The following is a 24,020-nucleotide window of genomic DNA, read 5'->3' as shown; positions in this document are numbered from 1 at the left end:
ATTTTACTCTGATTGTTTTAACACAGGACAACAAATGAAGTTAATCTGCTGAAGATGCATACATTAACATTTTAATCAACCAGCTCCCGGGCCTCTGAAAATTCTGCTCCTGGGCCAACCACTAGGTGGTACATCACTGACCCTCCAATATTATCTAACATAGAGCGCTAGGATGCAGGTTTGAGGCTACAGTTCCCCACCTAATGAGGTTGCAAATCTTCCGAAAGGAATAGCCCTGGGCTGTTCTTTTGTGTGTTTTGGTGACCAGTTGTAGCGCACCATAGAGACTTGGGAGAATGTTGCTGGTCTACTGACTTGGCTGTGGTTAGTGTATGCTCTTCAAGGTCTCTACACCACTCCCATGGTGACCTGCTTCCAACAGTACGCTAATGGCTCCTTCAGCTCTTAGGAAATGTGGGCTCCAGAGCACGTGTTCATGCACAAATGTAAAGCATTTGCAGGGGGGATAGAAAAAGAATTTCTGATGGTGTGTGTTTTCAGTTTTATACAATTCATCCATTCATTCAGCCTGTGTGTGAAGCATGTTTAAACACACCACAAAATTCGCAGTATCAAGGTAGCTCTGTTTTGGTCTTGAGGAGTTAACAGATTGTATAAATACTCAGTATTAATACATGAATAATATTCATCACTAGGTGTCAGTGTTTCCATATTCTTTTTTAAAATCGTGCTGTGTAATCCGTGTTTATATTCTGTGTTTGAATTACAGTAGGGAAATTGGAGCAGAGACTAAATTTTGAATGAGGACTTTTTTCACCCCTTCTGATATCAGGTAATTTAGCACAACCAAGAATCAAATCTGGGAAGCTCTTGTTCTGTATGTTTCAGTACAACACTGGGAATGTCCTTACCAATTGAGACATTGGGGATCTTTTGAAAAGTTTGGTTCAGCCTGAGATAATGGCCAGGAATGAGGATGGAATTGGTAGTGATGGTACAGTGTTTGTGGTGAGGGCTGAAGACAATAGCTTCAGTCTTCCTTTGATTGGGATGGGAGGGAGTAAAGGTTTTGCTGGGGTCAAAAGCGGATGTGAGGGATTGGTTGAGCAGATCGATGGCTGCAGAAGTATTGTGGTGAATAGAGGGTCAAAGTCTAGGCATTGATAAACATGACAGCCCTTATATAGTGATCTGAGAGAGAGCAATGTCGATCAATGTATCATTCTAGGGCAGTCCTGGGTATTGGAACTGGTAGGTGTGTGACATTGATGAGTAGAATTGCTCTGAGGCATTGGTCAGATACAAGAAAATCGTGTTAATAGTTGGGAGACTGATTTGTATGAATGAAGTAGCAAAGGAGAGATGCAGATTGCAGCATTTGACATGCTTATTTATCTGTTTTCTAGGTCATGTTTTATGGCAGCTATTAAAATATATTTGCCCAAATGAAATTAAGACTTACTAGGTTCTGGGCAACCCAGTGGAAGAGCAAGGTTTGGCCAACGGTGGTGTGGGGGGGGGGTCTGGGGGGTGGAGGTGGGGGGTGGGTGGTGAGGGTCTCGAACTCAAGATGCGGTTAGATAATATGGATGAAAGGAGACTGTAAGTTTTAATGGTTGGATGAGCTAAGCTGGCCTCCCAGGTCTCTCCTTTTTCAAGTGTCCTGGGATCTTCCTTCTCTGTGCAGCTCAGTCCTCACCATTCAGCTATACAGGTTCTGTGATCGATCCTTGGCTGAGTTAGCTGATCTCAGCTGCAGCAGCCATGAGGACACTATAGATTTCAGTGCTCTAGGCTCAGATAAACTGGGTTAAAAATGCTTAGATTCCCACTCCTGATGTACTCAGTGAACATTTTTAAAATTTCAAAATATACTTTATTTCATAAAAAATAAGGATACAGTTCAATGTAGATGTCACAATTACAATTCAAAAACAATACAATACAGATCATACACAATACAATTCCATTATTATGCACTTAGTGAACCTTTCTGGAATATGGGTGTGGATGTGATTGTGTTATAAAAGTGCCGGCAGCCATGCAGTATTTCATTCAAATCATTCTTCTTAGTGAATGTAAGCAGGCTTTATGGTGACTGAGGGGAGGCACTGTAACTGAGACCAATCCAGTCTTTATCTGATGTCCAAAATGCATTTCTCAGCAGTAGGAACCTGAGCTGATTCCTTCTAATTAAGATTGATGCTGAGGCTAATTGTAGTTCTACTTTGCAACAACAAAAATTTGCATTTACATAGCACCTTTAAGGTAGTAAAACATCCCAAGGCATTATCAAACAAAATTTGACTTTAGTCTCTGAGGTACTGAGGATGGGAAGCAGAGTGGGGTGTTTTTGTAGCCTTCTTATTGATTATTTACTATTTTAAGTGGCTGCAATATATCCACACTGTAACTGGTGAAGTGTTTAAGATGATTAAAGGATTTGATAGGGTAGATAGAGAGAAACTATTTCCACTGGTGGGAGAGTCCAGAACGAGGGGGCATAGCCTTAAAATTAGAACTAGGACGTTCAGGGGTGATGTCAGAATGCACTTTTTCACGCAAAGGGTAGTAGAAATCTGGAACTCCCTCCTCCAAAAAGCTGTCAATTGAAAATTTCAAAGCTGAGATTGATAGATTTTTGTTAGGCAAGGGTATTAAGGGTTACAGAACCAAGGCGGGTAGATGGAGTCAAGATACAGATCAGCCACGATATAGTTGAATGGCGGAATCGGCTGGAGGGGCTGAAGGGTGTACTCCTGTTCCTACTTGCCCATGTGAGGTGGGAGGAAGATTTATGAAAGAATTACATCTCCCAAAAGTGCAAACGCCACAGTGGGCCGAGATTTGGGCCCCCTCCAAAAAGGGGGTCACTTTTGTTAGATTTTTTTTGGTTTAACCACCCCAATGTCTCCTCACGGTTAATGGAAGAAATAGGCAAGAGTGGGCAGAATCAAGCGCATGTAAAATTGACGGTTGATATCGACGATCCAATCACAAACAAGCTGGTGGAGCAGTAAGGCGGTGATTGGGCGATGCTGTTGTTGGGTGGGCCCGGGCAGGGTGAGGTCGGTATTTGAAGCTCGAGCTGAGGTGAGCGGCGCAAAGTGGAGCGTGTGAGGGATCATCGACTGTAATTTGAAAATAAAACCACGGGAGATTCGGAGTCCGGAGTGAGACAGAACTTGCGGAAAAGTGACAGGGATGATCGGGATTGCCTTCTCTCGCTGGGAGTTGAATTGATCCGGATTGTGTTTTTTCTTTGAGAGGAGACAGAAACCGTTTTTGCTGAATATTTGACCGAGTTGCCGAGCACCTGCAGCGATCCAACTGTCACCGACGCCTCCCCACCCCACCACCACCTCTGTATTCGACTGGGGGAGCTATTTGTGTCCGTGTCTCTTTCAAACCTTCCCGGGAAGAGGATCGAGGGTGACTCAGGCAAAAGAAACCTTTTAAAAACCCTCAAACCGACATAGTCATCCAGCGGAGAAACTAACCTCCAAACCCTCTGGGATATTGAGCCAGCATAGCCCGGTCTCACGATGTCCGCAGATCGCTACTCCTCTCTGGACGAACCGGCCCTCAGGAAACTGGTGAGAGAGAAAGAGAGCCCTTGACTTGGGAACCCGGGGCTTTTTTTATTTGCTTTAACGGCTCTGCCTGTGCTGGATGCCGTGATTGTCCTTGCTATTGATGAATGTACTGGAGTGGGCGTTATTACTGAATCCCTGTTGCGTTACACATTGGTGTGTACCTGGCTGCAGATTATGCGACTCTGACGAATAATTTCTTAGTGCTACAGGCGGGTGTCCCAATGGCAATGAGTATTCTGCACCAAGGTGTATTTGCACTTTTAAGTGGTTAAAAACAGAGAATTAACATTTGTGATTTTGATTTTTGCGGTTATGTGCTGTTAGGACTTCCACCTGTAGCTTCCAATCTGCCGAGTGTCGTCCATCACTTGTAATACATACGTATAAAATACTCTTACATTTTAAAAATAATTTTTGCTGATCACAAACCTTGAGATACCCTGTTGCATTCTCACACTATTAACAGGTCTTTCACACAGAGAAGTAGATACAGTTGAAATCTAAATTTTATATTTTTGTCCAGAAGATTGTACATTCTTTTATGAAATATGAATACAATAATTGTTTGAGTATTTAAATACTAATGGGATTATTCTGAGCCTGTCATTTCCACTTCAGACTTTTTTTATTTTCAACTAAAGCAATGGTTGACCTGATGCTGAGGCATACGGTCCTGGTTTGTACTGAAGTAACTGATCTGGGCCAGGGCACTACAATTAACCTGTGTCCTTGAGCTGAGGATGGGAGGTGTGTTTCTGGAGTTCATAATAAAGAGAGAATCAAACTGGGCTGTGATGCCATGATTAATTAAATATCTTGCAGATTTTCTTACAATGGTGGGATTGGTGCTGTATACCTTCAATGTTGCTGACTATTGTGTTGATCTTGCTGTTGCTAACTTGCTCCACATTTTGATGGTTTTCTAATTAGGATGAGCCAAATCTTGCTGGACAAAATAATGGTGTGTTAACAATGCACACCATTATTAATGTGCAAATCGGCCAGCAAATTCAGGATTAAGAGATACACTGTGTTGTGAATCTTAAGAACTTGCTGGTTGATTTATGCTGCCCTGCTGTTTGCTTTGCACAGACACCATATTGCCCTTAACCTCCCCTGTTTTTTTTAAGAACTTGCTGGATTTGCACATTATTTGCCCATTAAACTTGCCATAGAAGTTAGGGCTGGAACTTAATAGTGGAAGTACCTTTGTTAATGCAATGCCAATCACATTTTTAAAAAATCAACCTCTGGCCCAGAAAGGAAACAATTTAAATTATTTAATCTCAATCCTACATGTAGTAAATTGTTGGAGATTTTTAAAATGTGAATTTTTATATATTTTTTTCTCATAATCCAATCTTTCTTTCCCTCTAGTTTTCTTTCTGTACCTGATTTGACTCTAATTCACCCTCTTTCTTTCTGTTGTTCCTCTGTTTCTTGATCCTTAAATCTCATTGGTTAAGGAGATACACTGTTGATCCAGCTGTTCACTAAGGTCCCAGATGCCTTATTCCATCATTTCTTTTCTTGCAGTGTTCAAGAGTCCCTATGACCTAGATAGTGTAAGCCCCAGGAGAACCTGGGCCCATGCTTCCCCTTGACATGCTGTTGCAATTGTTTTGAGGCTGGATCTTAATAGCTGCTGTTTAACTGACTGTGCTAGAATTACTAATATTGGAATTATACTAAAATGCAAATAGAATTCAAGAAAAGAGGCTAGTGTTAAATATAGATGGATGAGCTAACTGTATCTACATAGTTCCACTTGCTTGCAGTCTGACTCTCTCTTTCTTTCCTTTGGGAACATATGGTGTTGTAGAGATGAAAAGAAAATTGAACACTGGAAATAAAATCACAACATTGTGGAAATATGTAGCAGTTCTGAAAGCATCTGAATAGTAAAGATAAGCTAACTTTTCAGTTGAAGATGTTTTGTTGGAACTGGCAGTAAGTACATTGTACTATACCACTAGTCCAGTGATGATACAGATGTGATGGGCATCATAGTACATCTATCAATCCCTGGAATTGGCAGTAGTTGGAATGGGTACAGATTTCCATAATTTCAAAACTACACATGAGAAGTTAGGGTATGTTTTAAAATAAAGGCCATAGATTTTATAACTTTGCTGTCTGGGATTTGGGACTATATTGAAATATTTGGTTAGCTGGCACACTTGCTCACACCATACAGTCAAGCTTTCAAATAGGAGGAGAATTAGTCATAGTCTTGCTAGCTATGGCCTGGCAGTTCAATTTCTTGCCATAAATATTTTGGCCATAACATGAACTATACTTCTAGCTGCATTTTCCAGTGTGGTGGTGGGCTAGCTAGTTTGTTTTAATGGATAACTTGCCAGAACTAAGGATAATTATCCTGCTGCACTTAACAACTGACTTAACTACATTAAGAAATTGACACCCTAGAACTCGCCATATTTGTAACTCCCAAGGATTGGCAACACAGATAGCAGCCACAGATAGCAGCCTCAGATATTGATGAAACAAAGCATGAACTCCTAAAAGCCATACTTTCTACTGATCATAATAATTTTGCCTTGGCTTCCTCTCTCTTCCTCTGTACTGGCTTACAACTGAAGCTTCTTTGGTCAAATTAACTGCATCTGGAGTTTCTTTATTCTCTTCCAGTTTTCTTTTCTTAGGACTCCCCTGCTGAAAGTGGCAGCTTGTTCTAGAGTAGCTTCCCTGGGCAACAAAGGTAATCTGGTACACTGCTTAAATGGCTGTTCCTCATGTGTTCTAAGCATGAGCCTTGATAGTGAGTGTTATTGGACTGTTCAATTATGAACATCACCAGAGCTGAACTCAATCCACATATGAATTTCCCATAGGGGTTACCAGATGGCTACTGGCCGTTAGAGCTACAATAAATTATTTTTCTTTTTAGCCCAAGGATGCTGAGGCCTCATCCACAACTGACTCCGCAAGACCAGAAATCGAACCAGGGATCTTCCTGGTCAGTATGTTTGAGTTGAGTGGGGGGGATGGAAAAGAGGGAAACATGCTGAAAGAAAAAGTTAATAATGATTCTCTGAAGGACTCTTGAATAGTGACAGTTGTTCACTCATCAGATATAAACTGAGTTCTTTTGTAAAGTTTGCTACACCACATATTGTCCTTTTTGGAAAACCTCAATGCCACAATCCACCTGTCATGCATGACCTTGGTTGGTAAAAAGTAATATTTTGACATGTACTGGTGTTTTGGAGAGCTGAAGGTAATTTTGACTGCAGTAGTGTAAAATGCATGATAGTGCATCAGCATCCCGTTTTACATCTCTCCTGATTTTTTAAATTTCCTTTGAAGTCAGTGGATGAAATGCTGATAGGGAAGAATGAGGAGGGGTCCAGAGGAAAAGTTGATTCTGACTTAATCTGGCAGCAAGCATTGTGTGATGGTGTTGTGTGTTTAGTCTGGAAACTAAAATGAATTGAATAAGGTTCTTGAATGATGTATTGGGTAGTATTGCTGTTACAAACCAAACTGTCACCTACTCGTTTGGGTCTGGAAGTTGTTTAACTCCACTATAAAATGATGTTATCTAATAGCCTTTGATGTTAAAGCAACAAAACTTGGTTTTGTGTGCAAAGTGCAGACATTTTAAAGATGAGTGGAAGCCATGAGCAAGTATGCTTTTCTGATTCAACAAAGATGAAAAGTGCAAATTTACCACAATTTAAATACTAAAGAGGGTTATTAAATCACCACAATATAAACCTGATGCTTTAGAAAATAAGTTTTATAACCTTGCTTTCACTGCACTGTGATTGAAGAATTCTGGTTGCTATTGGGAAATGTTTTTACATACCATGGGACACTATAGCTTTGAGCAAAACCTGTACCAAGTGATCTGATTTATGGCAAGTTTAAATGTTTATGGGATGTACAATATCCTTACTAACAATTGCCAGCTGTAGACATACAAATGTCTAAAACATGTTGAAGTCTACAGTACATTCTGCATTATTACTGTTTTCTTTTGGAGCATCTTGTTGTTTTTCACTAAGTCAACTTGTGGTATAGCAGGATGTGTATTTTTAAATTTTAGTATAAATTGGCTGCAGTTTTTTGTGGTGACAACTGCAGTTATTACTGTATTTGTTTCACAAGCCATGTGACTCATGGATCTTATTAAGGACTATCTACTGGTAGGGAAGGGGAATGGGGGGAAAAGAAATAAGAATCATATTTTGTTTTACCCACTCTGGCTTTTGGTGGAGGAGGATTTCCTCTGTCCAGTTTTTCTTGCCTTCTAACATTAAGGCACTGACTCCTACTAGTGTGGTGTTTCACAGATGCAGCTCAGTTTGCCAAACTAGCTATTCCTCATACATGAGCATAGGCAGTGAGTATCAACAGGATATTCGACAAGTCCATTCGTGCCCTGGTCTGACATCCACACATCCAGTAGTTATGTGGCAGAATAGAGCTGCCACATAACTACTGGAAGCAGAAATCCAGGCTGGATTTCAAGCCTCCTCCCCACCCCCAGCTTGAAGTGATGAGACCAATTTTACCACCCTAACTTCTTCCTTGGCTGAGATCAGCAAACTCCTTTTTATAGATGAGGAATTGAACTTGAAACCTGCTGTTGTTGCACACTGCCATAACAAATAGACATTGGGAGGGGGAATTCATAATAATTAGTACTTGGACTTCAAAATCAAGGACAGCAGGCACAGGACATAGTTTCTTGGAATAAGAGGGGGTATAGGCAATCTTCCAAATGATGAGTACTTGATCAGCAATAAAATGTTGCTGGGGAAAAAAAACTTGGAATGTTTAGTGATATTTTCAATGAAAGAAATGCACAGAATTAGTTGGATGCATGTCAACATAGTAAGTGAGATCAATCTCAAGTCACCTTCTGCTCTGGTCCATAAATTTTGAACCATCTGTGTTCTGTACTAGGCTGCAGAACATTTAAGTAACTTTGGAAAGGAAAATGCATGGGATGAAATCATTTTCTAAAATTCAAAGTTGACACAATTTACAGTTTTAATGAAAGTTGTTTGTGGGTTACTGTGAGGTGCAGTAAATATGATTAGAGTAATGTTTAAGATTAAGTTTGGCATCTGGAAGTTGAACCATATCTTTACAGAACATATTACTTGAGGGCTGACAGTTATATTTGCCTTTTTCTAAATGAGGGGCTGCTATAAATAGCCTCAGCACCCCTAATTTAGGAAGGGAGAAAAAATTATTAGCCAAGATTCTGGCTCTAGACCACTGTCCAGTGACTCTAGCTGGAAAGTGCATTTTATGGATCTTGGCTGGGAGTAAAAAAGGTCAAATTTTTCAATGTCCCCCATCTCCACCCTCCCAATCGTTGAATAACTTGCCAACATTCTAATCTCTTGTATGATGTATAGCTGCTTGGGTGAATTACCAGAGGGCTGATATCGCCAGTAGAACTATTCCCTTGTATAAGTTTGCTCCTTCCTGAGATGAGAATTAAAGGAAGGGAATTGGGGATTTTAAAAATGCACTCTGTATCCCTGATGCAAGTAGCTCTGTACAGCTGTAAATGTTAGAGAATGCATAGTTGACAACATGTTCTATGTCATACATATGTGGTATTTTTTTTATGCACAAATGAAAGATGATTGGCGATTAGTTTTCCAGACACCCTGCTATGTACTTCAGTATAAATGGGGCTCCTTAAAGGTAATCTTAGGACATGGAAAAACTTTAAAATGGAACAGCTGCTAGCCTGAGTATAAGTGAGACTATAGAGACACATACATAAAACACCTTTTGTCTGCAGGAATGTGCCTTTGATTTAACCTGCATCTCAGTTTGCAGGTTTTAACCTGATTATTTGAAATATAATATTGTTGATTTGGAAAGGAAGCCCTTGGAGCCCCCAAGATTATTTGTACTAATCTTGGATTGAATAGATTCTAATGAGGTACAATGCTAACTAGAGAATTCCTTTGCAAACTTGAGGCCGAGATTGTAAGTGAAGATGGTGTGACAAAAATGGGGTAATTTTGTCCATTGCCATATCTGGCTGGACCACATCAAGAACTAGCAGGCCTTTCTCTTCTCTGCCAAAACCTTTCACTACTCTACTCTAGGATGATCCTGAAAAGCAAAGATAACCCCCAGCTGCTTTTCTGCACTACCAAGTGTCTACTTAAACCCCTCTCCCCTCCACCCTCGCATCGTACAAGGAGCTCATAGACTTCTTTGTTACTAAGACTGTTCAGTTGGCTCTGCCTCATTTCTCCCCCACCCTGTTGCCCACCAAGCCAAACCTCCTCCAAGTTTCCCTGCCCTAGCCCTGAACCTGCATCTTTTGTTTCTTTCCTATTTCTCCTCGTGCCCTCTCCCAGCTCATTGTGTCCATGATACCCACCTCGTGCTCCCATGACCCAATTCTCACAATTGCTGACCACCCAACTTCCTGGCACCTATGCTAGATGACATTGTAAATATGCCCCTTCAAGTACTGTCCACTTCCCTTTCAAAATAGTCATCAGCCCTTTTTTTTAAAAAAAACAATATCCTTGATCCCTTTGTCCTTGCAAACTGCCACCCCATTTTCAGACTCCCTTTCCTGTCTGAAGTCCTTGAATGTGTTGTTGTCTCCCAAATCCATGCCTATCTTTCCTGCAACTTCATGTTTGAATCTGTCCAAATAGTATCCAGTGACCTCTGCTGAAAATGTGTGTGCGGATGCTGGGTAAATACAGGCTCAAGCTTGCTGTGATAACATCATGGTTAGCAACATTCCCAGTTTGGGCTCACGTGCAGAATGACTACTTGGCTCATACTGAAATAGGTGCCATGTAGGAGACGCTGATAAGTGAAGTGTACAGTATTCAAGGGAATGTGGCAGCATTGATCGGTTTGCCAAAGGACATTAAAAGGAAATAGATGCTTTTTTGCACTGGAGCCATGTAAACAGTGATGTCCTCCAGCTCAGTATTGGTTCCATTGATATATATACATATGACATATAGACATAGACTGTGGTTAATTGTGCAGAGGGCTTCAGGATGACCGTGTAGTAGTTTGAGCAGATAGACGTCAAATGAAATTTAATGTGGAGAAATGTGCATATGTTTTGGGAGGAAAAATAAGGAGATGAAATAGACTGTGGTTGAATTTTAAGAGTAGAAAAGTTGAGAAGCAGGGTTAAGATGCACAAATCTTCAAAAATGGGAGAACAAGTTGATAAAGCATTTTTTAAAAAAAAAAGCAGATGGGGTTTTAGGTTTTATAAATTGGGTACAAAAACAAAGTAATGCTAAACCAGTACGTATCATTAGTTAGGCAGCAGCTAGAATATTGTCATGTTCTGGGTGCCCTACGTTAGGAAGGATTTTGAGGCCATAGAATGTATAGAAGAGATTTACTAAGATGATACTAGAAGTGAGGATAAATTAGATAAATAGAGATTAATTTCACTGGCATAGAGAAGATTAAGAGGTGATATAATAGAATATTCAAAACCTCTAACAATTTTGATAGTTTTTCCTCTATTTACCCTATTTCCACTGGTTGGTGAGTCAGTAACTAGACGGCATAAATTTAAGGTTGTCATAAGGTGAAACAAGATTTTTTTTTAATGTATGCAGATAACCATTGTGACATGGAATACACTACTAGAAACGGTGATGGAAGCAGTTCCCATGATAGCCTTTAAAAGGGAAGCGGATAAATACTTTAACGAGAAATATGTAAGAGGGCAAGGGAATAAGAATAAGTGATAGCTGTTTGAGAGTCACAGATGCGATGGACCAAATGGCAGCCTCCTCTTGAAAACAAGAGCAATATAGAATTTAATCTGTTGTGTAAAGCTACATACCTGGAAGTGCAGTGCGCATTGATCAAAATCTCACATCTGTACTAATAATAATCACAGTTTAACGTGTCAAGGTTTTTCGACCTTTAGTTTTTATATTTTACTGCATAGGATTCTACAATTGTTGTCTCCAGGCCAAACATACACTTTTTCACAAAATGGAAGTAATTTTGAATAAGGTTGCTAATAAGCTGATCATACCGTTATCTTTGAGCCCTGCAACAGCTTCCCACTCAGGAGGGAAACACACCAAGATTTGAGCTATATATACCACAAAAGAACTGTTCAATTCCAATGTTTATTAGGTTGCCAGGGATACTAGTGGGCATACTAGTAACAATTACGATGGTACTGAATCCTGCTCTAGTTTCAATCTCCTTATTTCATAAATGTTGGCAATATTTTTGAACAGCCAACTACAGAATTGAGTATAAAAATAATTTAAAACTGTTAACAGGTTCTACACATTTACATAGTCAGTTAACACTTGTTCACATTTCCAGCGCTGTTTGTATGCATTAATTGTTGACTGAGCTATAAAAGGTGAACCTGAGAGTCGAGGTCTTTTGAGGAGTGATGCTGGTGCCAGACCAACAGAAGGAGGTGACTCTATTTTAACACTTGCCTTCTTCAAATAACCATTCATAATTTATTTTCCTGAGAAAACCAAGCTGGCTTAAGAACTGAAGAGGAGAAAACCATCCGGAGAAGAGAGACACTGTAACCCTCATACCTGATATCTGAGAACAACTCTAGAAACAAAACCCTGTGCAGAGTTTGAGGCATCATTGACTTAACCACGCTGAAAATTTGATTATGCTTCCTGTTTGAGCAGAATGGAATGCATAATCTGTTCAAGACATGGGCAACTCTTGCTGATGGGGTTTCCTGGTTCAAGTGGACCAGGATGTAACTTCTAGCTGTGTGCGAGAGGAGATTGATTAATCTCCCATATGTTGGTCCAGAAGAATTTCAGTGGGCAGTGGAGGAGATTTGGGTTAAGTTGTGCCCAATAGTTTAATACCATTTTAAGGATTATTAGTAATAATGCTGTACTACTACTACAAGGTTGAGCAATTCTATAATTTGGCACTCCACCAAATAGACATTGCAGCAATAAGAGGGTTCAGTTTCCATGGACAGGTGAGTTAGCATGTATCCTTCTCGGGTGGTGTCTGGGCTACACAGGTATGTTGTTGATGTGATATCTTGCTGTTGGCAGAAGGCTATAGATGAGGATCAGTTTTTGAAATTCTCTTGGTCGAAGCCTCGATTTTTAACTGCGGGTGGGTAGTGGGGTGAGTTACAAACTCAGCCTCTGCACCATAAAACATGCCAGTGGTATTTTACGTATCTGGCCTCTATAATCTCATGGGCAAATTTCCCACTCGATTGGCTGACACAGCGGGAAACTTGCCACTTCTGGAGTGCAATTTCTGACCGATCAGCCAGAGATCTATTAAAGCGGGAATGTACCTCTTAGTGAGGTTGCATTCCCTTCTGCAAGATTTTGTTTTCAAGTGATTGAGGAAGAAACTGCTTCAACATGCATGTGGTGATGTACCCAGCTCTAGTGAGCAGCAGCCAAAGTGTTGCAGTTTGCAGCCAGGCCCTTAGTTGCTTAAGTTCCCAGATTTTGCTGGCCACAGACCTCTCCGCGGCCCTCACGTGAGCAGCAGCATCCTTCAACCAGCTCTGCTGAAGCCACTGGCGGAGTGTCTTGTGGGAGTAGTAGAGTAAACTTTTTTTTTTAAGAAAAGCACAATGGTTGATTACCTGGGTGACAAAAGAATTCACCACAATGTTGTAGTGAATAGGCTCTGTACTTGCTTACAAACTGTTACTCTCTAACATCTTCCAGTTCTGATGAAAGGTCATCAGCCTGAAATGTTAACTGTGTTTATCTCTCAACAGATGTTGCCTGACCTGAGTATTTTCCAGCATTTTCTGTTTTTCTTTCACTACAATATTGTGTTTGGAATTCAAATCATCACCGTTATTACTTTTCGCACTTTGGCCTATAGTTTCTTTTCATTCGCTTCTTAGTCTGCATTGTCAGATTGGCATTGATAGAGATTGGATGAATTGTTTCAATGTTCTTTAATGCAGAATCAAGGGAGTGGTGAAGGGTTAACGAGAACCGTTTAATGCTGAGGGGCTTTCGGTGACTTTGCAAGTAAGTGGATTTAATGGTCACTGAAAGAGCTACACTATCTTCGCTAGCTGCAATGCGTTGTGCTGGCCCTCAGTGTTGTGGTTCTCTCTAGCATTTGTCGAATTCTTTCTCGTTTGATGTTGTCTCTGGTTGCTGTATCTCCTCTAACTCCAATCCTCTTTGCAGTGCCAGGTTGTGCAGAATGCAGAAAACTACAATGATGTGGCCCACTTTGTCTGGGCCATATTGTAGGGAGCCCCCGCAACGATCAAGGCACCTGAATCTTTGCTTCAAAATACCAGTGGTATGCCCTTTGATGTTTGTTGTGGTCCCATGGCTATAATTGCACCTTTTGTTGTTTGGATGTGGTGGGTGGCGGAGGGGTGTTATCAGCCAAAGTGGAGAAGATATCCATTGTCCCCTAGCAATTATTCTTTGATGCTTCTCGGGGGGGGGGGGGGGGGGGTGAACGAGTGTCGTAAAATGAAGGTGTTGTGGTAGCTGCCAGCGAAACTGGCATATGCTTGCATAATCCTTCTGTAGTGATCACACACCAGTTGCGCATTGATGGAGTGGCAACCCTTACTGTTGAGAAAAGCTGCCGGCTCATCATCTGGTGCCCTTTGTAGCTGCATGCATGCAGTCTATTATGTTTTGGACTCTTGGGAAGATGGCCACTGCTGCAAATCTCAGGGCTGCCTTGTTCTGGCTGTTGGCATCTATTGGGAAGGTAATGTTTGGTTTGCTCTGGCAGGGAAGACTTTGGTGATGTGCTTGATGCAGCTGTGAACTACAGCCTATTTGGACCCTGTGGTGAAGAAGTTAAGGGTGGTGATGACTTTGAGAACCACTGGCAAAGCATGGCCCCCTGCTCTAGCAGGGAGGAGGCTGCATAGATCAGCAACAGCCTGCCTGGTGAAACGCAGCCTCCTCACGCACTGTTCCTTGGAAATATCCAAGACACTGACTCTTGACCTGTTGACCTTGTGGGCTGTGTGAGGCCTTCTACGAACAGCTCTCATCACCTGTTTTCTTCACGGTCCTAATGACATAGCCTGCTGCTTGACCTTTTTTTGAGAGAGAAAAAAATCAAAAGTGAACTGCTTTGGGAATGCACTACTCATAATAGCTCACCAGTCCTAATGATCTGAGTGTTTGCTGGTGAGTGCAACTTTTAAATCAGCTTGCAGTCCTGTCAATTTGTTTGAAGCCAATCCTACGAGGTTTTATTCACTAGTTTGCCACTGGAAGACCTGTCAAATTAAAATCACATTGAGGCGGTCCTAATGACATCATAGGATCCTGATTTGAATTTATTAAGATACCTGCTTGTTTCCAGCAGGTGTTTGCCATCTGAGTCAGCTCCAGAGCTAAAATGGCAGTCAGCGGGTTTCCAGGAGCAGTAAATTGATTTGGTTTTAACCGCTCACCCACCCCATTCTTGCTGGTGGGTTTGGTTACAATCAGGACTCAGCCTAGCCCAAAAAGAAAGTTGTTTGGCTATGTTCCATAGCATTTCTACCCATATTGGTTGGGGGTGGGGGCCCCATCTGGCATTTCTGTATTTGGGGCTATCAAGCTGCAGTTAGAGAAAATTCCGGTGTTTCCCATATGCATGGAAAAGACCGAGGCACCCTGCTCGATCTGGCTCGATTGCGTGCTTCATAATCTTCTTGATTCCACGCAGCACCTCTTGTCAGTAGGGCTACATCTTTGGGTTAGCTCTGGAACAGCTGACTGTTCAGAACTGGCAATCTGTACAGGTTATTTGGTTTTAGCTAGTGGACACTGTACTAAAAACTGTTGGCTGTGTTGGTTCTGTTCACTTTTTCTTCAGTAAACTGTTAATACAGAGCTCTGTGATCAGGGAAACTTACTGTGAGGGGAAAAATAATAATGCCTATCTATTGGTGTTAACCACTGCCCACTTGAGTCAGCTGCAGATACCCCTTCCAGTGGCCTTAAAGAGGCACTTTGTCTTCCCTATTCTCCATATATATGAACATAGGAAAAATCACGGACTGCAAAAGGCCTACTGCTCCATCCATCCTGTCCCATATTATTAGTTATCACCAGTTGGAGGCAAGAAGAATACAGTTGTGTTTTGTGTGGCATCTTATTGTGTCTCTTGATTTTTAAAAAAATCTTCAAGTATTACATAGAAAGTTAATTAACTTTAAAAAAAAATTACCTGCTGAAAAGTAGTTTTTATTTAAAATGTCAATTGATCCTGAATTACCTGGATTTTCTGGTGGTGCACTCCACATCTCCAGTGGATGGTGTATAGGGGAGAATTTCTTCTCTCTCGAGGCTTGTAAATATTATTACTGTGTTCTTGAGCCTGCTAACCTCTACTTTGTATTATACCTTTTTCATATTAACCACCTCATTTTGAGCTCTGTCCCCTTGCACATGATGTCAGTTCTGGACTTATGGATTTTTTTTTTGTCTCTAATAATTGAGGCTATCTGCTCAGCTGTCCTATTTCCGAGTTTTAAAAAGTCTATAGTTTCCTTATCTTCATCTCTCCTCCAAGTCATTTACCACCTGTTCCCTTGGCTCATTCAAACTCACATCACCAGGTTATAGTCCAATGATTTTATTTGAAAATCACAAGCTTTCGGACATTCACCTGACGAAGGAGGAAGCCTCTGAAAGCTTGTGATTTTCAAATAAAATCGTTGGACTATAACCTGGTGTTGTAAGATTGTTTACATTTGTCAACCCCAGTCCATCACCGGCATCTCCACATCATTCAAACTCAGCTGCTGAGCACTCAACTGCCCCTCCTTGTTGACAGTCAACTACTCCCTCTCTTCAGGCACTTCACCCTCTCCTCCTTTAAAAACAGCTGAAATCATGCCACACCATAAATCTATCTTTGACCCCTTCCATCCTTTCTAGCCTTTGTCCCGTCTCTAACTACTTCTTCCTCTTTGGGTTCTTTAGCATTGTTGCTGCCCATATTCATGCCCACCTCCTTCAGTCTAGCTTCCATCTCATCCACAACACTAAGACTGCCCTTGTCAAAATTAACAATTAAATTCTATATGACTTCTGTTATCCCTTCTTGTATTTCAATACCCAATTTGTATTTGGCAACTATTTAACATTGGTTAGATACTTTTAGGGGATGTTCAATGATCATGCCCTAGTGCTTGTTAACGCAAACTCTGAAAAATAATTACTGAATATTCAAAAAATGTTATAACTCCTGACAATACTGGTCATGTTCTGAAAATTCGCTAATGCCTAAAACTGGGAAACCAATCTCCTGCACCACATTTGCTATTAATGGTTTGAAAATATTTGAATTATACTCGAATCTTTTTTTTCATTATAAAAAGAAAGGCATATTAAATGGACAGATTGGGTTTCATTAATCTTGAGTGATCTCCTGATTTCTAAATGGACGTGATGTATGTTGTATTCATCTAGAATTTTTCTATTTAATGTGTTGCTTCAGGGGGCTTGGATTCTTTGACAAGTTGCATATTGGTTAATTTGTTTTGGACGAGAGTTTAAAAGCTGGGACTGTTTTATTTAAGTTTGACAAGCCATTCTCTGGCTTTCATCATTTTTAAGTTGTTCTGGGACCACTGCTGTAGTTTAATTATCAGCAAACTTCTAAACGAAAGAGTCTGTTATTTAAGAGATGCACTTGGCAAATCCTATAAAATGCAGTGGTGAACAATTAGCACATCAAAACAGCAGTGTGTGTAGAAAGATCCAGTTAATGAAGTGTATTAAAGGTGCTCTTTGTTTAATTAGTCAATTCCCACTGTATATTGTGTATCTACTTGGTTTTATACTGTCTGAGTGAATTGGCTTTAAGAGCCAAAATCTCTTTTACCCTCCATATATTTTTCCCAACAGTTAGCTTTTAACTCTTCTATTGCGGGACTAGTTAGCTGTTATAATAAAAATACATAATTTGTTTTCAGAACCATATGCCATAATTTAAAATGACTAAAACACTAGTTATTGAATGTCCAGACGTTGCATGAAGAATCTATTTTTTAAAGTCGTTTTTAAACTTGCAGTTCTTTCTAAAAATTGAATTCCATTTTAGTGACGTGCTGTTTAAACTGGAATTTCGAACAGTAAGATCGCTATGTATTCAGTATAGTACTACGGTAACCAACATTATTATAAAAAGTAACTTGTAGATCTGTTTCACAGCAACTTTATAATTCGCTCTGTATTTGGGTTAGGTCCCAACTCTTCCTCCGCCCACACCATTCCAGCCAGATTTGGGGGGGGGGGGGGGGGTTGGTGAGAGTTAAATACCTGCTTAACTGATTAGTCCCACTCTTGAAGGATGACCACGTGATTCTTGTCCATTAATGTGCAAAATGGATGCTTTTCATTTCATTTTTTTTTCTTATCTGCTCTTGTAGCTGCTGCCCACTTCCAACTTTCTACAAGATTTCCATTCACCTTAAGGCAAAGCTGGAGGTTGCAACTTCTTTCATTTTTATTGCATAGGCTTTTTAAATAAATGGTTTACTTTCCCTTCCTTTTTCATTAGGATTCTGCCCAAGAGTCTTCTAGGGTTGGTCGGTAGTTTCGTCTTCCCCCTGTAGACTGACATATAAAAAAGGAAGCAGCTCGCCTGCCCCAAAAAAAATGGCATCCAAAGTGCATCAATATAAGCAGGCACTTGTATTACGCTAATTGCCTGCTCTGGCAACTATGCTGGATCAGGCTCTCTGGTCACTGGCAAGGAGTGATTTCCCCCACTGCCATAGTTACGGTAGTGGAACAGGACTGTGCATTTTCAGCTCCAAGTTTTTTTTCTTGCCAGTACTTTTAGCTTTTCCTGAGGGACACATTTCCTGTGGCAACCTGCTCCCAGGAGTTCACCAAGGCTGCTCTGAGCTGACTGCTGGGAGATCACGCTCTTGTTTTTTTTTCCTCTGCAGAGTGCTTCTGTATAACTGTGACTGACTGAAATTAGGAGATAAGTGCAGCAGTCAAACCAGTGCCTCCTCTCTATAGTTCCATCCCATATGATGCCGTGAATTGGGCCAACCCATCATACTTTGCCAAACAAAGATTATGGGGTCGATTTTAGGATGGCCGAGCGGGTGCGTTCGCGGCGGGGAGGGCTCCGAAAATTCGGGATTCCCGGGGTGGGTCCGGAGCCCAGCTCCAACCCGTCCACTTCCGGGTTCCCCAATGACGCACTTAGTTGCCCGCACAGCCCCTGCATGCGGGACTCCCACCGGCAATTAAAGCCAGCGGGATCCCAATTAAACCAATTATTTTGATATTTCAGGTCATTAGCAGACCTGATTTGGAGGATATTTTAGGAGGGTGGGATTTTCATCCAAACTGAACGTGTTTGCTGTACTGGGGGAAATACTCCTAGTTGAAATAGATGTGTTGCAGCCACCAGCCTGTGGGAGCTGCAAAGGTCCATTTGACAGGGTGGGGTGGGGGGGAGACCTCACTCATTGCAGGAGGCCACTCTGTCACTTTGGACAAAGTTTGGCCTGCACCATCCTCCTCCTAACACAAAAAATCACCAACTTGCAACCTCAACCCCGGCGTGCAGACACATTTACTACCTTGCGGACCCCCTCAAACATGCATCTTCTGGATGGGGGCCGCCATAGCTGCAGTCATGACCTCCTCGGAGGACGAACAGCATCACCACCAGCCTCGCCATCCACCTCTGACACGTGGAGCTCCACAACAGTGACACATCCACCTGCACAGCAGGAGGGAGGGCAACCGCAGAGAGAGATGCATTGCAGAAAGCACTACCCTCGCCACAGGGTCTATAGACTGAGGCTCAGCTTCCTGGACCTCTGAGGAGCAGTGCACACGGAGGCTCAGAGTCACTCGACATGTAGTCGTGGACATCTGCAGCCTCCTTGATGCTGAGCTGCTCCCGGCTGGCCCGAGCACCATCTTATCTGTCGCTATCAAAGTCACCACTGCCCTCAACAATTTCTCCTCCGGATCCTTCCAGGGTGCCACTGGGGACATCGCCAGCGTGTCTCAGTTGTCTACACAAGTGCCCTGCAAATACACCTGCACCCACTGCAGTGACACAATGGGTGGCATCAGATGTGGGTCTTCATGGTGATCCTCAGGAAAGGGAATTATTGCACAAACCAGACAAGATTTGCAAAGATGTGGCAGTAATGGTGATAACGATTTTTTATGTATTTTTGCAAAACAAACGAAAGTAAATCAAAAACATGACATTTTGTCTTACAACCTTGTGCATCCCCTTTGTGCTCACAAAACCTTCGCTGTACGTTTACGGGAACCCCTACGTGGTGCTACCCCTGTGGCTTCAGCAGAGGCAGTGGCAGGTTGCTCTTGTCCATGCCCTGACCGATGAGATGCTTTGCGCAGATGCCCTCAGGGTTTCGGTGCCTGTGAGGGCCCCTCCAAAGACTGCTCCACCTGCACCTGTGTAGGGGCAGACTCTGCCACCTGGAGAGGAGGCAGCATTGCAGGTACTAGTTGAGAGGGGGGCAACGGGTGAGTCGTGGGAGCACGTTGAATGGCGTCCCCACTTCCATGTCCCCTTTCACCATCATCCCTCTCCTGGCCCAGGCCTACATCACTCCTTCCATCCTGCTGGATGACAGTTTGGAGGTCTTGTGTGAAGCCTTGGAAGGCCAGTTGCAATGTACCTGTCCGCCTGTTTAAGGCGGCAGAATGTTGCTCACCCTGAATCTGAACAGCCATTGTCCGGGCCTGATTTGGACTCATTGTTGAGTCGTGCTTGAAGCTCGATGGAGGCTAGCCTTACCTCCATCGCAGACATTCCCGCACCTACCTGCGACACTATCTCCGATGCCTTCACGTACCTGTGACAGTATCTGAGATTCCCTCCTATACCTGTGCCACCATTCCACTCATGCAGGAGTTGGACTCCTCCATCCTTTGCGCAATTGTGGAGAGTGCACGTGGCAACTGTTCCAGTACCTCGACAATGTGCTGCTAGCCCTCTGACTCTCCTTTTCATGGCTGGCCCCCAGGGCTCAGCATCTGGGTCCAGCTGAGCAGAGCCTGGAGAAGTGTGCTCCCACCGACGTGGACTCTCCACGGCTGCCCCTGCCACCAGGGTCTGCTCGCGCTGACGTGCGTGGTGACTCATCTGCAAGCCCAACTAAGTGAGGACGGGGACCCACTGTGTGCATGTGTGCGTTGGCACAGATGTGACTATGCACCCTCAGAGGCCGGCAGGTCCGCTGAGAATCTCCCTCCGCAGTCACGGCAGTCGCAGATGGCCCTGCAAGAGAACAGAAAGCAATATTAAGCATGTGGACAGATGTTGAGGTACTGCAGATGCCAAGTGATGCTAAGATCATTCGCTATCATGAGTGCTGAGTGTTAGATTTCTGTCACCAGCCGCTTGTGCGCTGCCAGTCTCTGCGTCCGCCACGGACAGGCACTCCAGCGTCCGGCTTCCAATGCATGCTGCTCCGCGTCTGTTGAGACCCCCTGGTGTGGCGGGCCCCCTCTGGTCCTTTCCCTCTCCTGGGCATTCTGGCATCTCTTCTCCTATCAAGGCAAAACACAGCGAAGCATGATTGAGTGATGGTTGCATGGTGACCCGCTGCATGCATTGGTGTGGGTGGGGGTCACCTTGAGGGAGATGCATGGGAGGGTGCATGTGAGACATAGCTATGAGGATTGGGTTGCATGGTAGTGTTTGGGAACTGGGGCGGTGAGGATGATGGTTGAGTGGATGTGAGGAGTGATGCGAGAGCATTGTGGTGGCAGTGCAGAAGGAGTTGTATAATGGTGGAGGTGATGTGGAAGATGGAGTGTGGGAGAATGCGTAAGTGTACTCATTTGGCTGACCTGGTTCGGTCATTAAAGCGCTTCCTGCACTGGACCCAGGTTCGGCACACATAGCCGCTGCTGCTGCTGACTTCCTCGGCCACCTCCAGCCAGGCCGCCTTGGTGGCAGAGGGAGGCCACCTCCTCCCATCAGATGGGAACAGAATTTCCCTCCTCCTCCTCACTCTGCTGAGCAGCACCTGGAGTGAGGAGTCAGAGAACCCTGGAGCAGCCTTGCCTCTGGCCTGCTCCATGCTCCAAAAATGGTTCTTTGCTGCAGGAGGAGCATTGGAGGACTGCCCCTTTTTAAATAGGGCACCTCCTGCTGACAGCCTGTGATGCGGGTGCGCAGTGCGCCCGCTGTAGCGGTCTGGAACGGGAAACCCGGAAGCAGGTGTTAAGTACCTTCAATTAGGCTGCGATTGCATGTAGAGCACCCTGAATTCACTGGGCGCGTTACCCACGCGCCACCCACGCGCCCAGTCGACCCCCCCCCCCCCCCGCCACAGCTGCCAACCCGCCTCCCTCCTAATATTGTGCCCAATGTTCCTGTGGTTCAGAGGAAAAGCTTTTTTGAAAGGACACAGTAATGGATGCAATTTTTATCTGAACGTGTTGCATTGTGAAAATGTTGTTTAGGTTTGCAAGAGACATCAGTGGGATGGAAGTGATGAGACTGCTCTTACTTTTCAAGCATCTTTAAGGAAGAAGTTAATGTAATTTCAAGTTGTTTATCTTTACTTTAAGAAAAAAAGCTGTAGACTTGTCATACAAAATTGGAGCTGTCAGCCCTGGGGAAATGTTAGTGACATTTATGATCGGCTAGAGTGCCAAAGATAGCAAATCATTGTAAACATATGGAATTTTGTTTATTTTTGAGATGTACATTCAAATAAGCCGCATTTGTGAAACCAAATTGAGTGCTTATTGGTTTACACTCGGCAGATATCTTAGTTTTATTGAGTAATACTTCACACGATCAGAACTGCAGAAAGATTATAATGAACTGGCTCAAGGAGAAAATGCGTACTACTTATTTTGACACCATTTGCAGTGTACAATGGATAATTAAAATAACAACTTGTACTTGCATAGCAGCTTTAACTTTTTTTTAAAAGTCCCATGGCATTTCACAAATGGGTGTGATTAAAACCGATGCTAAACCTCAGATTAGGAAGGGTGAATTGAAAGCTAGGTCAGAAATATCTTGGAGGTTTTCTATAGAAGCAGAGTTCCAAAGTGTAGAATTGAGATGGCTGAAGACTCTGCCACCAGTGATAAGAGATACTTGTATGGGAGATGCAGAGAGGCTAGAGCCAGAGAAACTGAGTATTTTGGGAAGGGAATATTTGGTTGGAGCAGATTGCAGAAGTGGGGTGTGGCAAGGCCACAGAGGGATTTATAAACCAGGACAAGAATTTTGAATTGCATATATTGTGTGTAGTTCAGCAAGGATGAGTGTGATGGGCGAGAGGTTCTTAGTATGGGATGGGATAGGATATGTGTAGCAGAGGTAGTTGAGGTTAAAGGCACATTTCAGTCGCAGAGGGGCTCAGGAAGCTATGGAGGTGGGTAATGTTGCGGAGGTGAATTAAGCGATGTTGCTGATTGAAAGGATGTGGAGTTTAAAGCTCAGGTCAATGTTGAACAAGAATCAAGATTGTGAATAGCCTGTGGGTGGCTGGAAAAGAATGGAGGCAGTGGCAAGGGAGTAGAATTTGTGATTTCAGTCTTTCTGATTTCAAGGTGGAGAAAATTGTGACTCATTGTGCAACATTGAGTCGTTCAAACAGTCCAACAGTACTAAAGTTGTAAAGGGCTCAAGAAGGGTTGGAGCTGGGTATCATCAGCATGCATATGAAAACTGACCCTATTCCTGAAGATGTCACTGTAGGGTAATTTATAGAGAAGGGGTTTAAGGGAATATCCTTGCAGGACTGTGCAAGGGAAGAAAGAGAAGCCATTGCTGGTGATGTACTAGCTGAGTTTAGGAAACCTTAGAATGGCACCATGCAACCAGCCCTATGGAGCTGGACAATGAAGAGGTGGTGGAAGATGCTTGGGTCAAACACTAAACTCTAGGAGAAAGAATGCACCATGGTGATCGTGGCTTCAGCTAGGGCTGTTTTAATGCTGAGAACGACAGAAGTTGGACTGGAAGGATTTGAATAGGCAGTTTTGTGTGAGATGGGCACATTCGGGAGACGAAACATTCAAGGACCTTGGAAAGGATAGAAAGTTGAAGGGTGGTAGGTGGAGGGAATGGATGGGTTGTGCATGAATTTTTGAGAAGGAGTGTAATAGTGGTTTTGAAGGGGAAATGGATGGTGCTGATGACCTGTTGATGTTGTCAGCTAGCGTGGGGAACCAGGAAGAGGAATTCAATGGTCTGAGATTTGAGTGAGGAAGGATTGAGGGAATAGTATTTGGGTCTTGTGGATAAGATGAAATTGGGGGGAGGAATCAATATGGATCCCAGTTAAGCAGGTAAAAATCTTCAGTGCTGAGAAGTGAATGCATTGTTCTGGCTTTCTGAAAGTGGAAAAAAAACTTGGTGCTTTGCTCAATTTGTTTGATTTTCATTGCTGCCTTTGAAACATTGTTGCAGTCTCAATGTTTCAACACCAGCATTCCCTTCACAAACCCAGTTGATGTCTGT

At 42.9% G+C, this 24,020-nt stretch overlaps 1 protein-coding gene across 6 annotated transcripts in view; it reads left to right on the top strand.

Moving 5' to 3' along the window:
- Positions 1 to 3,059: 3,059 nt before the first annotated feature.
- Positions 3,060 to 24,020, top strand: part of smtnb (smoothelin b) — a 314,089-nt gene continuing 293,128 nt past the window's right edge. For all 6 annotated transcript variants that reach the window (XM_068005958.1, XM_068005961.1, XM_068005960.1 and 3 more), the window contains exon 1: positions 3,060 to 3,557. In XM_068005958.1, the coding sequence (XP_067862059.1) occupies positions 3,507 to 3,557 (51 nt within the window). In that variant the 5' untranslated portion in view covers positions 3,060 to 3,506. The remainder of the gene's footprint in view (positions 3,558 to 24,020) is intronic.

The sequence above is a fragment of the Heptranchias perlo genome, chromosome 25, assembly GCF_035084215.1.
Source record: "Heptranchias perlo isolate sHepPer1 chromosome 25, sHepPer1.hap1, whole genome shotgun sequence".
Lineage (NCBI taxonomy): Eukaryota > Metazoa > Chordata > Chondrichthyes > Hexanchiformes > Hexanchidae > Heptranchias > Heptranchias perlo.
This window is presented reverse-complemented; position numbering and strand designations above follow the sequence as displayed.